This window comes from Xenopus tropicalis, chromosome 10 (assembly GCF_000004195.4).
Source record: "Xenopus tropicalis strain Nigerian chromosome 10, UCB_Xtro_10.0, whole genome shotgun sequence".
Classification (NCBI taxonomy): Eukaryota; Metazoa; Chordata; class Amphibia; order Anura; family Pipidae; genus Xenopus; species Xenopus tropicalis.
The window spans coordinates 22,422,973-22,436,855 of record NC_030686.2 but is presented as its reverse complement, the minus strand read 5'-3'; the positions used below and the strand labels follow the sequence as shown (position 1 = coordinate 22,436,855).

The window sequence follows — 13,883 nt, the reverse complement described above, 5'->3', positions numbered from 1 at the left end:
TTCTTCCACTAGTTTGCAACCAAGAGGTACTGCCTGCCCCCCCCAAACTCTTCACTAATTCAACCAACTTGCTCACAATCATATCACTCTTTGAGCACTCACCATGGTTTTAGATGTGCAATGCATCTAAATGTGCAGCATAGGCATGTGCCTAGGGACCAAGCACCCCCCCCCTCACCAGTTGCACCCTAGGTACATGCCTCTGCAGTCTATCTGCCTATATATATATATATATATATATATATATATATATATATATATATATATATATATATATATATATATATAAATGGTAGTTCCCCTTTTAGGATACATATAAATACTGCAGAGGCAGTGGTCTGCAAACTTATTCAGCTTAGTGAGAAAGTCATGTTTCAATTAATTAATATACTGTTCATGTGGAACCAAGTGACCAGCTTTATATGTGCTGATCAGAGTCCCTACACTAAACCAATGAGTCCCATTAAGGGTGAAGTAGGCCTATAGTAGTGATCTGATCAACGCCTGCTTAAAGAAGACAGAGCCCTTTAAATGTATTATACTGAGAAAATAAATTAGGGTGCATGACCTTACTTGTCCAGATATAACAAATAGTTACCCAGATATAACAAATAGTTACCCAGTTATAACAAAATGTTACCCAGTGCCATTGTAAGTATACAATCACACCTCAGTTTGTGTTTCTTTCACATAGTCCAGAACTAGTTGTCCCCACAAAGGTGGCACAGGTTCATATCCTTTGTTGCTGACAGGCTGAATAGCAAATTCTATCTGTCCATGAGAAGAGGGGCAAGGATCTGGTACTTCTAGGTCCACAACTCGGTACATACATGCGTGTGCCAACCCAAGTAAATGAGGACGAGAAGGTGGAGGAAGGCGGCATGTCACACCACGGCAGAATACTCGGAAATGGCGAATATTTTCCATTGAGTGAGACCAGTGCAAAGTAAGGCTGACAAAGAGCTGGTTGGCCTCTTCATTATGGAGCCAGCGTACATGAGAAAGTGAAAGGTCAGTGGGCTGAGCCGGTAATAGAGGAGGATGAGAGAAATCCAAGATCTGAAACATGAAAGAGTTTTGTCAGTATGTACATCTGTCTGATATATATGTACTTCTATAAATATGTACACATTGTATACATTGAGATAAATCAGTATCAATAACAGGCAATATGTACGCACACATAGGATAATATGTCTGTAAATTAGCAATGGGCCAGTGATAAGGAATATTAAAGGGATGGTCTTTAAGTTAACTTTTAGTATGTTGTTAAATGGCCAATTCTAAGCAACTATTCAAATGGTCTTCATTTGTTATAGTTTTTGCTTTCTTCTTCCAACTCCCAGTTTTTAAATGGGGGTCACTGATCCCATCAGCGAAAAAAACTATTGCTCTGTGAGGCTACAGTTTTATTTTTGTTTTTACTTTTTGTAACTTTCTTTTCTATTCAGACCCTCTCCTATTCATATACCAATCTGTCATCCAAACCACTCCCTGGCTGCTAAGGTAACTTGGACCCTAGTGACCAAATAGTTGCTGAAACTCCAAACTATAGTAGAGCTCCTGAACTAAAAATGAAATAGCTAAAAAACTACAAACAATAAAAAATGAAGACCACTTGAAAAATGTCTCAGAATATCACTCTACATCATACTACAAGGGGAGCAACCCTTTAAGGCCTAGGATTAGACTTTTGGAAGGTTAGTATTCATTAGCATTAGGGATAAAAAAAGAACTTGTATATTACCCTGATCTCTCCTATGCGACAAGTAAATGTTTCCTCTTGCTCTTTGGGCGTCAGTTGGGAAAATCGCATAGACAAGCTGTTCAAGTAGCAGTCACTCAGATGGACAACATAATACCTAAGAAGAAAACAGTAGTGCCATCTTTTAAAGGGCATGTAAAGCCTACATTTGTCTACTATGTATATCAGTTGGGCATGTCTCCCCCACCCAAATGGCATAATTTGTACTGCATTTATCCCCTCCATTTGCCAGCACCATCACATTTTTCTAAAACAAATAGCAGCTTTCACCCGGTGGCCATTTGTCCTCTGATACATAATAAGTTACATTTAAGGGCTCTGGCACACGGGGAGATTAGTCACTTCAAGAGGAAACCTCTGCGATTTCAGGGAAATCGCGTCGCCGTGTATGCCATCCCACCGGCGATTTACATTTTCGCCGGTGGGATGGCATTTGGGGAGATTAGTCACCCGCGAACAGGGAGATTTGTCGTGGGCGACTAATCTCCCCGTGTGCCAGAGCCCTAAATCTGTAAACAGCATATACACACACAGGCCCTTATTCAGCATATACAGTATTTCATCAAGAATACAGGCTCACACAGGCAGAACTGTCTTTGATAAAAGTTCTGCTTTGTTTGAGCTGAGCTCAGGAGAGGGGGTTAGGAGAAAAAAATTGAAGCAGGCAGCTAGAGCTGAGTTTCTATGGGAACCAGCAATGCCATCTCTTCACTGGCTGCTAGACTGGAGGGCGTGTTTAGTAATCTGAGCTTAGAACAACTGAACAAACCAGAAGTAAAAGCAAATTCCTGAGGGAGGGGGCAGAGTGGGTTACAGGATACATGAGGCTAGCCCAATTCTTAATTTCCCAGGGTGCTACAGCCTTGTGACCTCTGCTCTGATAAATTTCATCACACTGCTAAGCTGCGAGCTGGAGTGATATCACCCCCTTCCCCCCCCAGCAGCTGATCAACTGATCAGCAGAACAATGGGAAGGTATCAAGATAGCAGCTCCCAGTAGGTAATCCAAGTCCAGCTTGGGACTCCTCCACTTTAAATAAGAATAGGAGAAACAAAAGGTTACCCTGAAAGCAGTTCTAATGTGTAGTGCTGGCTCTTTATGAAAGCTCAGACTCAGGCACAATGCACTAAGGTGGCTACACACCAATATTACAACTAAAAAAAAATACATTTGTTGGTTCAAGAATAAAACTTTAAATGTAATTATGCTTTTCCATCTCCCTTAAGCCTTTAACTGTTTTGGTACAAAGAGAATCCTTTCAAAGTTACATACCAATAAGTATATTCATGCTTACCTTTGCTCCCAGCCATGTTTAGGATTTAGCTGCGTGTCTGTTACAGGCAATGGAGGCTTTGCTAGTGGTTGTAGAGGGTGCACAGTGCTCTCAACTGCAGAGAAAATACCACAGCCATTAAAATGAATTTTATCATTCACACTTTGCTATATTATTTGCATATACTGTATATACAGTATATATATATATATATATATATATATATATATATATGTCTCTTTTTCTCTCTCTCTTTATTGGCAGGACCAAATACATTTAGCATTGCCAAAGCAGGTAGAGGGTATAATGTGAGGGGTTACGGAGTCAGTGTATGGAAATAGGGGGTGTAATGGGTGGGGTTATGGGGTCAGTATATGAGGATAGTGCAAAGTCCTGTCTCTGTGTCTATGACAGTCTTTTATGTGTTGTGCTGCCATTGTTATTGTCAGTGCCTCTTCTCCCAGTAGGATGCAGAGTTTTCTCTCTTCTCTATAGAGGTGAAGTCTGGGATGTGATGGGAGAGTCTCTGGTAGTAAGTATCTCTCAGTGCTGAGTATTTTGGGCAGTGAATATTTCTGTTCTATTTGGATTGGTCCAGGTAGGTGATCGGACACAACACTCCGCTGCCGTAGAGAAGGATTGGGGCAATGACACTGTCAAAGATTTTAAGCCAGACTCTTACTGGGGGTTTAAGGTGGTACAGGTGTCTCCTGATAGAAGGTTCTGCATGCCTTGTTTTTTAGAGCAGCTACTGCTGGTTTAAAGCTTCCTGACTGGTTGATTTCTAGGTTGGCCTTGGGGTAAATATACCTGTCAGTGTGACTTAGTGCTCAGTTGTTTAGTAGGAAGGAGGGTGCTTGGCTTTGTTTGCTGTTCTTCTTCTGGAAAATCATGACTTTTGTTTGGGTTGATGGGCAGTGCCCATGTTTCACTGTACTTTTCCAGCACTGCCAGGTTGGCTTGTAGGCCGCTCTCTGTAGGAGATCATCGGCATACAGCAGGAACTTTACCTCAGTGTCATGTAGGCTTAGTCCTGGTGCTGGAGAGTAATCTAAAGCTGCTGCCAGCTCATTAATGTATATGTTAAAGAGAGCTGGACTCAGGCTGCAGCCCTGTCTGACCCCCCGGCCCTGCAGGAACCACTTGCTTCTCTTCCCATTCACCTTGATGCTGCATTGGTTCCCAGTATATGAGCTCTTCATGATGTCATATGTCTTCTGCCCTAACCCACTCTCCAGTAGTCTCAGGAATAGGCCTGAGTGCCATACTGAGGCAAAGGCCTTTTTGAAGTCCACAAAACAGGCAAATATTTTTCCATGTTTTGTATTGTGGACATGATCTCTGATGAGGCTGTGCAGGGTGTAGATGTGGTCTGTGGTGCGGTGGTTTGGCATGAACCCTTCTTGGTTCTGGCTGAAGACATTGTGCTGGGTTAGGAAGGTGAGGATTTGCCAGAATACTTTCAACCAGTGCTATACAATATATATCAGTTATAATTGTTACTTAGTGATGTAATTGTCACATAACTCACTGAAACTCACTGGATATTCCTGCATAATGTCATTGCTCTTATTAGTTTTATCTTTCATGTTTGTGCATCCAAAGGTAACGTCTTCCTTTAGCCCTCCAGCTGACTGTCCCTACTCCATAACAATATCTTCCTTTCTGCTCCATTCTACACACTGCTGCTCTTATAATCTTTATACATTTTTGAAAAATCTAGCACCTCCAACCAATACCTCGCAAAAGCATAACAATTTTAAATCGTTCTCCCACCTCCTCTCCCTCTCCTTACTGCTACTACTTGCGCAGGCGATATCTCTCATAATCCTGGTCCTTGCCATATACCCATTTCCTATCACCCACGCAATGCTTCTCTTCTGGTAAAACCCTCACAAACCGCTAACCTGTCTAACCTTATTCAAATTCCCACTCTCTCCTCTTCCTATCTCCTCTTCTCTTGTGCTCTTCTTAATACCCGCTCTGTAACTAACAAAGCCGCTTTACTTCATGATCTGTTTTGCTCCAAGTCTTTTCACCTGTTTGCCATAAAAGAGACCTGGCTCTCTTAGAATGATAATGCTATTGAGGCAGCTCTCTCTTATGGCGGCCTTTCCTTCTCTCATACTCCCCGCATTACTGGCCGTGGGGGAGGGGTAGGGGTTCTGCTCTCCCTTCGTTGCCGGTTTAAACTAATCCCTATACCCCCTACTTTCAGGTTTCCTTCTTTTGAGGTACATGCGGTTCAGCTGTTCCACCCTCTTTCTGTGCGGGTGGCAGTTGTTTACAGACCTCCTTCTTCAAAATCCTTGGCTACATTTCTCTCTGACTTTGAATCCTGGCTCTCTTTTTTTCTATGCTCTGACACCCCTGCAATCATTTTAGGCGATTTCAATTGCCACATAGATGACCCCTCTTATCCCTGGCCCTCTCAATTTCTCCATCTAACCTCCTCCTTTGATCTCCGGCAGTGGACTAATACAGCTACCCAAAAGGATGGTCATTTCCTAGATCTGGTCTTTTCCAAAAATCTAGATCTATCTACATTTAACAGTGAGCCTTTTCCTCTTTCAGATCATCATCTTATCTCTTTTTCTATCTCGCACGCGTCTCCTTCTCCTTCTACCAACGCTCAGCCTAAAACCCTGATTCGCAACACTCAAAGGGTGGATATAACTGCTCTCTCTAACTCTCTTAGTTCTAGCCTCTCCTCCTTCTGTGCTTCCTCTGATCCTGTTGTGGTAAATACCTACAACTCTATTTTATCATTTGCAATTAACACCCATGCCCCCCTGCAGCCGCAACGCAGTCATGCCCACAATCCCCATCCCTGGCTTAACCCTCAGAAGCTGCGCTCCTGTGCACGATCTGCTGAACGCATTTTGAGGAAATCTCATGCAAAAGCGGACTTCCTCCACTATAAATTTCTTATGGTGTGTCTCAATACTGCCCTATCACAGGCCAAGCAAGTATACTATAACACACTTGTAAATAATAATAAATCAAACCCGCGGGGCTTATTCTCCATATTTAACGCGCTACTTCATCCTTCACCCATCACCTAATGAATCAGTCATATCTGAACACACCCCCCAGGACTTTGCTGACTTCTTTAAAAGCAAAGTCGATTCTATCCGCAATCAATTTTCCCAACCTTCAGATACCGGTAATCTCAACCTTCCTAAATCTCCTCTCTCTGTATTCAGCTCCTTCAATCTCGTAACAGAGTCTGAAGTTTCTCAGCTTCTCCGATCCTCTCCGCCTACTACCTGCTCACTGGATCCTATGCCCTCATCCCTACTAAATAGTGTGCCCCTGCCCTTACTCCAGCTCTTACCCACTTATTCAATTCCTCTCTGACTTCTGGTACTTTTCCCTCTCACTTCAAACAAGCATGTATCAAACCCATTCTTAAAAAGGCTACGCTGGACCAGTCCTGCCTTTCTAACTACCGTCCCGTCTCTCTCCTGCCCCTAGCCTCTAAACTTCTGGAATGTCTTGTCTTTTCTCGTGTCACTAACTTCCTCTGCACCCATAATCTGCTGGACCCTATTCAGTCTGGTTTTCGGCCTGCACACTCCACTGAGACGGCCTTATGTAGAGTGGCAAATGGTCTCCAGACTGCCAAGGCTTTTAATACTGTCGACCATTCTGTCCTTATGCAAATTCTCTATTCTCTGGGTATCCGGGATCAAGCAGCATCCTGGTTCTCTTCCTATCTCTCTAACCGCTCCTTCTCTGTTGCTCTTGCTAACAAATCCTCTACCCCGGTTCCGCTTAGTGTGGGGGTGCCTCAGGGCTCTGTGCTTGGTCCTTTGCTGTTCTCCCTGTACACTCTCTCTTTAGGAGACCTTATTTCTTCTTTTGGTCTTAAATATCACTTATATGCAGATGACATCCAGATATATTTAGAGACCCCTGCACTAACCGTTGATGTTCAAACCCAGATTGGTAACTTCGTCCTGGCTATCTCCTCCTGGATGAACCGACGCCAGCTCAAACTTAACCTAGCTAAAACGGAGCTCATGGTCTTCCCTCTCAAACCTGGCCCTCCTCCTCCTTTCACTATTACTATTGATGGCATGACCATCAACCCTGTAAATTCTGCATGCTGCGTTGGGGTTATCTTTGACCAGTCACTCTCCTTCTCTAACCATATTAATAACACCGCCAAAACCTGCCGTTTTTTCCTCCGCAATATTGCCAAGATACGCCCCTTTCTTTTACAAGTAACAGCTAAAACACTAATACATGCCCTTATCCTTTCCCGCTTAGATTACTGCAATCTCCTACTAACTAATCTCCTCCCAGACTCCCACCTCTCTCCCATGCAATCAGTTTTAAACTCTGCTGCCAGGATCCTCCTGCTCTCTCCTAAGAGGGAACCTGTTCAGCCTCAATTAAGCTCTCTTGCATGGTTGCCTGTTAAGCAAAGGATAGCTTACAAAATCCTTCTGCTAACATTCAAAGCCCTTCACTCCTCTGCTCCTCACTACATTTCTTCAATGGTTTCCCTGCATGTTCCTGGTCATCTCTTCCGCTCCTCTCAGAGCCTCCGTCTTTTTACACCATCCACACCCACTGTGCTCTCTCATCTTAAACCTTTCTATCTCGCTGCTCCTTACCTCTGGAACTCTATCCCTGAATCCCTCCGTAGGGAAAACTCACCCACTCTCTTTAAGAAAAAGCTCAGCTGTTACCTTCTGGAGCACTAAAACCTTATTTTGCTCAGTCCTGCGCTTAAGGGCAAATGCCCATACCTGATGCACTCTTACCTTCCAGTTTGTGCCTGTATGTTTCCAACCACTTAGATTGTAAGCTCTACGGGGCAGGGCCCTTTTTCCTACTGTGTCTCACACTACATGGCACTTACATATATATATATATATATATATATATATATATATATATATATATTGTGAACCGGTAACAGGTAAACAGGTGGAAGGGAGATATATTTCCCCTAGGTTCATCTCCTACTCCCTCATGTATAGCGGTGCTGAGTGGGTTAATTCCCCAAGGGAGTCACACCTGGGGAATAATTAGCAGGCTAGATATGCCTGCAGTCAGAGAGTGAGGGTCTGGAGCTGAGACTGAGGACTGAATTTGCTGTGTGAGGGTCTGTGCCTGCCTGAAGCAGCTTGGAGCATTTTCTCCCAAACAGAAGGACTCTCAAAAGGTACTGTGACTCTGGGGAGTTGTGTTTTTGGTTTAGCCGGCAATCCCAGTAGGGGACCGGTAATAGAGAGGGAAGCACCCTGTGTATTAGTTAGAGCCCAAGTGTGGCAAGGGTTTTGTTTACTTTTGTTTTGCTTATGCTCCTGCTGGATACCAGAGTCAGTCACTGTACATAATAAAAATGGACTGTATTCACCTAAAGGACTGTCTGTATGTCTGATCTCGCTTACAATATATATATATACATATAATTTATTGTATTTATTTATTATATCACTTGTCCTCCCTGTGTGTAATTTTGTATTCTGTAAGATTGTATAGCGCTGCGTACCCTTGTGGCGCTTTATAAATAAAGTTATACATACATGCATACATACAAAAGCACTCAACCCTTGGGCTTGTTCTTTTACATGATAATGGAACTCCTCTGTGATGAATAATATCCTTATATTTAACAATAGGGGGACTTTATTCACTATATAAACCAGTTCAGTTTTCTTACCAGACAGGGGAGTGATACTATCCACTTTATTCACATTACAGGACTTGGCATCTTGAGTGCTGAGCTCCAGTGACACTGCAACATTTGAGGAGTTCTCCATTTTATAAACCAAGGCAAGTAGGAGCTTAGGTGGGGCAGGTACATGCAGAGAAAACAACCTGAAATAATTCCAAACGATAAAGATAAGGAAGGAACATTATATTTTCAAAAAAATGTTAATGCATATAGGTGATCTATTTACTACTGTACATAAAATACTGCTAATTAAATTAATAAGACAAGAGGGGCAATTGATGATTTTAAAGTGGAAATCATCTGAAGGCAATTGAGCAATTATCACCTTATTTTATGCATGTTTATTAAATATGGGCTTATTGCCCATATATGGGCCTTCCTGACTGCCATCCTGACAGATTTCCATACGAATATGGGCCAGTTACTTGTCCGGTCACACCAAACGGGTGGCTCTGGTAGTGTGCTAGCATTAGTCTCTTTAGCCTATATTAATAGCAATATCTCTTCAGCAAAACAATAGTTTGGTGAGTGGCCCCCTGGCATCCTAGTGGAACACTGGAGGACATTATCACAATAGGACAAATAAACTAGCATCATATCAAAATGTACAATACTATAAAAGGATAATACAATAATTACAAGGTACTCAAAAAGTAACCAAAACTTAATTATTGCATCAGGCGTTATGTCTATTTTTTAAACTGTTTTTCAGCAATTTATGCCTTACCAGACACTTACCTTATTGTGACTCCCTCAATTCCAGATGGCAAGGATGCCTCAATAACTAGGGAACCACCTCCATGCCAAGCATCCTCCTGGCAGATCAGAGATTTCACCCTGCCACCCTCCCCAGCTTTGGGTTGTATCTCTGAAAATATTGGCTGTACTTCTTGAGCACTCAGATTAAACCATGGACCAGAATCTTCTCCCTAAAACAATTTAATATTATTATATTTAGTAGCATCATTTCCCGTAGCATTTACAGAGTATAGAGATACAAATACAAGACCAAACAGTTTATATATACAGACAAACATTTGACCAGAATAATTTCAGTTACAATTGGATATCGTTAGGAGGTCCTAGATTACGACAAATAACATTTTAAGGGTCCGTGGAAGTGAGACATATGATGAGGATAACCACTGTGATTATTCTTGTTGGGTAGAATAGTCATGGTAAGTGTTAGGTTATATGTTTGAATAAAAAGGTGGGTTTAAGGTGGCCATATGAAAGCATGGAGGTTCTGAGTATCTAATGGTTTGGGGCAGAACATTCCCGAGCATGTGAAAGTGAAAGGAAGCAATGTGTGAGGTTACTTTGTGTACAACGCAGAATGGCCACATATTCAGTACTCCAGATAAATGCTTTTTTTTTATTACAGAAGCGAAGAGAAAATCAATATATTAAAGCCTCAAAGAGTAACACTGCTTCTTCCATTATAAGGGCATACCTCCCAACATTTGAAAAATGAAAAGAGGGACAAAAAGATTTGTCGTGCACAGTGCAGCAAATTATTGGCCATGCACACTTTTGTGACCACACCCCAATTACCACACAACATTTTTTTTTTTTTTTTTTTAAATACTCCTTTTTATATAGTTGAAATGGTGGGATCAGACGCAAAATGTGCTATACCCTCATACTGTACTACCTAAGGAAAACAATATAGCAACTCCTACATATAAAATACAAATATAGAGAGAAGGCAGTCAGTTATAAGTGAGTTATAACTATGTACCAGTTTTGCCCCTCCAAACACAGTGTCCCCATAGACAGTACGCCCCCCCATACACAGTACCCCCATAGACAGTACCCCCATAGACAGTACCCCCATAGACAGTACCCCCATAGCCGCTCCTTCTTCAGCGGCGACAGACCACTTTATAAGGTTGCACCCCATGCATACGTGTGCGGTCAACACACACGGGGCGCAACCTTATAAAAGGGCCTGTCGCCGCCACACAATGAGCCACATAAGGAGCAGATGCCCCCCAAGAAGCAGGAGCGCCCGGCTCCAGCCAGCACATCCCGCTGTCCCAAAATGTGGGACATTCATGGAACTATCAGGGACAGCGGGATGCGCTATTAAAAGCGAGACACTCTCACGAAAAGCGCGACAGTTGGGGGGTATGTGCAAGTTCAAGAATCAAACACAGGAAGTAAAGTGTTCATTGGGGCATGCAGATAAAATTCTGGCTGAGAATTTTAATTACTTAAAAACTTGAGTTTTTGAGGAAACATTTCAGATTTTAGCATGCTCATTGAAAACTGGAGAGTGGAATGTGATTTCAGTGTAACCAAGTTGCTTTTATATAATTTTACATTACTGAGTTTTTGAAATTTTCATAAATAAGCCAGCAATTGTGATTTTTCTCTAATTCAGTTCTGCCAACTCTGCTGACAGTCAGGAGGACATTTAAGAAGAGGAAACTTGATTTTGCCCTGCTTAGAAAAGACCAGAGGAACGTTATCTGACATCAGAACTGACCAGCAGGTGTCACTGTTTCAATTTTCAGTTTTTAAAATTTTTATTTAAAAGTTAAACAGTTTTATAACAAAAACATATTATATAAGTAAAGAAGGGGGAAGAGTGGGTTGAGGGGGCTCTCGCTATATGATTTGTTCTTACATTTAAGATGCATGTTGCATATATTGTGGCTGTCTGTTAGAGTTAGTTATCTGGTATAGTGAATTTGGGTTGATAATAGTTTCCTTGATGACTAATTCCTGATTGGGGTAAGTTTTCTTGATTTACACACCAGGATGTCCATGGGGACCAGATTGCGTCATATTTATCTATTTTATGGTGTAACATTTGTTGTTTCCGGTTTTTTATTAGAAAAATGTATGTAAACTGCAAAAGTGTTTCAAAGACACAGTAACTGATTTGAGGTTTTAGGAGTCACATTCACTACAGGTTAGTCAAGTCATAACATATAAACTCTTTTCTTATTATTAAACCAAATCCTTTAACATTAAGCTCAATCCAAAAATTATGCCTTTTGTGCATCCCAAAAACAACACAAACACACAATTTGCTAATAAGTTCCTGTTGTGTTTATATGCCCACAGAAGGATTAAACCATGCTGTTCTCTGTGACTCTTACCTCACCAAAGGAATATCTTTTCTTTCCATAGCCAAGACAAAAAGAGGAGCATATGGGCAGGGTGCAGAGACTATGAATGAGAAGCTGACTATCCAGAAGTGACCAGAACCTGAAGAATAAAGGAGACACAGGTAAATGAACTGTACAGCCATACCAAACACGGTGTTTGGTGAATATAAAGTGAGCTAAATTTGAGATGCTTTTAGTTGTTAAATGATTTAATATTCAAAAAGTGTCATATCGCCACAAACTATAAAAAAAAGTTTCCTACATTTTCCCCTTTGCAGTTTTTACAATTGTATTTCTTAGTGGCAGTTTTAAAGCTACTGCTACAAATTAATAAAAGGGTTTATGGTCAAGCTCAGTTTTGACCATAACTTAATTTCTACATCCTGGAAAACAGGGAGGTGTTATTTAGGAGTGGAGTTGGCTATAACACAATTTTATGGAAAAGGTATCCTGTGCATTACTTACTTGTCTTGGTTCTGAAGAAATTGCTCCTTTTCCAAACACTCATACACCCAGCCAGGAGCAAAAAGGGCTGCTGAGAGGCCATACTGTCGTATCATTTGCAGTGACTAATAAAAATAACATAATGACAAGGCTGGGGTCACAGAATTTGACATGAACATAAACAGAAGAAATTAGACAAAGCTTTTTATGCCAGAGGAGCAATACCTTTAAGGGTGAAGACACACTGAGCTACTAGTAGCAGCTACTTTTTCATAGCTACTGAACGCCTGAAAATACCCTGCAATAGACAATACCAAACAAATGCCTCTGCTAAAACACATGTAGAGACAATTATCAGTAAATGATCAGCATGGTCTTTTTAAGTAGCCGTGTCTTCACCCTAAGAATAATATTTTTTTTTTATCATCTTTTTATTGAGTTTTAAATATATAAAGAAAAATATAGTGCAAGAGAGGAGAAAAGAAAATTATAACATCAAGGAAATAACAAAGGTGATAATATGAGTACTAATGATGAAAAATGATGAAATAATGAAGAAAATCAGAGGTTACATCATTCTCAAGTCATATTTCGTATGGTTTACTTCCCCTTAATGTGATCTTAGACTATCCACATAGTCACAGTTTGACCAGATTTTATGGAAATTCCCTATGTTATCATGTTTAAGAGCAGTAAGGTAGTCCATTCTATGTATATATTTTATTCTCTCCAGAAAGTCTAATTCTGTAAGTGGTGTATTGGCTTTCCAGGCTTTTGCTATTATTATTATTATTATTATTATTATTAACATTTATTTATAAAGCGCCAACATATTCCGCAGCGCTGTACAATAAGTTTGCTTCATACATTGGACATACAGAGTAACATATAAAGCAATCAATAACCGATACAAGAGGTGAAGAGAGCCCTGCCCAAAAGAGCTTACAATCTACAAAGAGAAAGGGTTGAGACACAAGGTGTGGGAATGGGCATGACCAGAGTTGTGGGAGGTGTGGCACACTGAGGTTATGTTAAACTAGATTAGGGTAAGCTTCTCTAAATAAATGCGTTTTTAGAGATCTCTTGAAGGCAGAGAGATTGGGAGAAAGTCTGACAGATTGTGGGATACTATTTATTAAACACTGCATTACGTTTTGCACGTTGAGTACTTCATCTCCCAGTATGCGGATAAGTGGGCCCCAAAGAACATCTATAAGGTTACTCTTCTCAACCAGTTTTGAACTGTGTCCCAGAACTGAGTCAATTTTGGACAGAACCAGAACATATGAAGCAAAGTGGCCACTTCAGTCCTGTATCTCCAGCAGACTGCCGAAGCAGTGGCCTAGAAGAGCCGGGACAAAATGAGTGGTGTATACCATGTAAAAAGTATCTTTATATATAGATTCTTTTAGAACCACACATTCATACAAATGCATTCCCATGTATGGAGTGTCTAGTAATTGTGCCAATTTCACCATGTATTTATGTGGATTTTGGGGATTTTGTACATCTACTGTATTTAGTATTGAGTAGAATCTACTGATTAAGCACCTCTGGGTTATTCTCATACTGCTAGCTTCTGTTAG

The 13,883-nt window shown here is 41.1% G+C and overlaps 1 protein-coding gene across 6 annotated transcripts in view; it reads right to left on the bottom strand.

Annotated features, from left to right (window-relative positions):
* Positions 1-270: 270 nt before the first annotated feature.
* engase (endo-beta-N-acetylglucosaminidase) overlaps positions 271-13,883 on the bottom strand; it is a 30,968-nt gene continuing 17,355 nt past the window's right edge. For 4 of the 6 annotated variants that reach the window (XM_004918570.2, XM_031894471.1, XM_002932518.3 and 1 more), the window contains exons 9-15: positions 12,319-12,422; positions 11,845-11,953; positions 9,473-9,663; positions 8,720-8,877; positions 3,061-3,154; positions 1,748-1,862; positions 271-1,059 (exon numbers count right to left, since the gene is read on the bottom strand). In XM_004918570.2, coding sequence (XP_004918627.2) covers positions 664-1,059; positions 1,748-1,862; positions 3,061-3,154; positions 8,720-8,877; positions 9,473-9,663; positions 11,845-11,953; positions 12,319-12,422 — 1,167 coding nt within the window. In that variant the 3' untranslated portion in view covers positions 271-663. The remainder of the gene's footprint in view (positions 1,060-1,747; positions 1,863-3,060; positions 3,155-8,719; positions 8,878-9,472; positions 9,664-11,844; positions 11,954-12,318; positions 12,423-13,883) is intronic. The other 2 variants (XM_012952899.3, XM_031894472.1) reach the window with 1 other exon arrangement.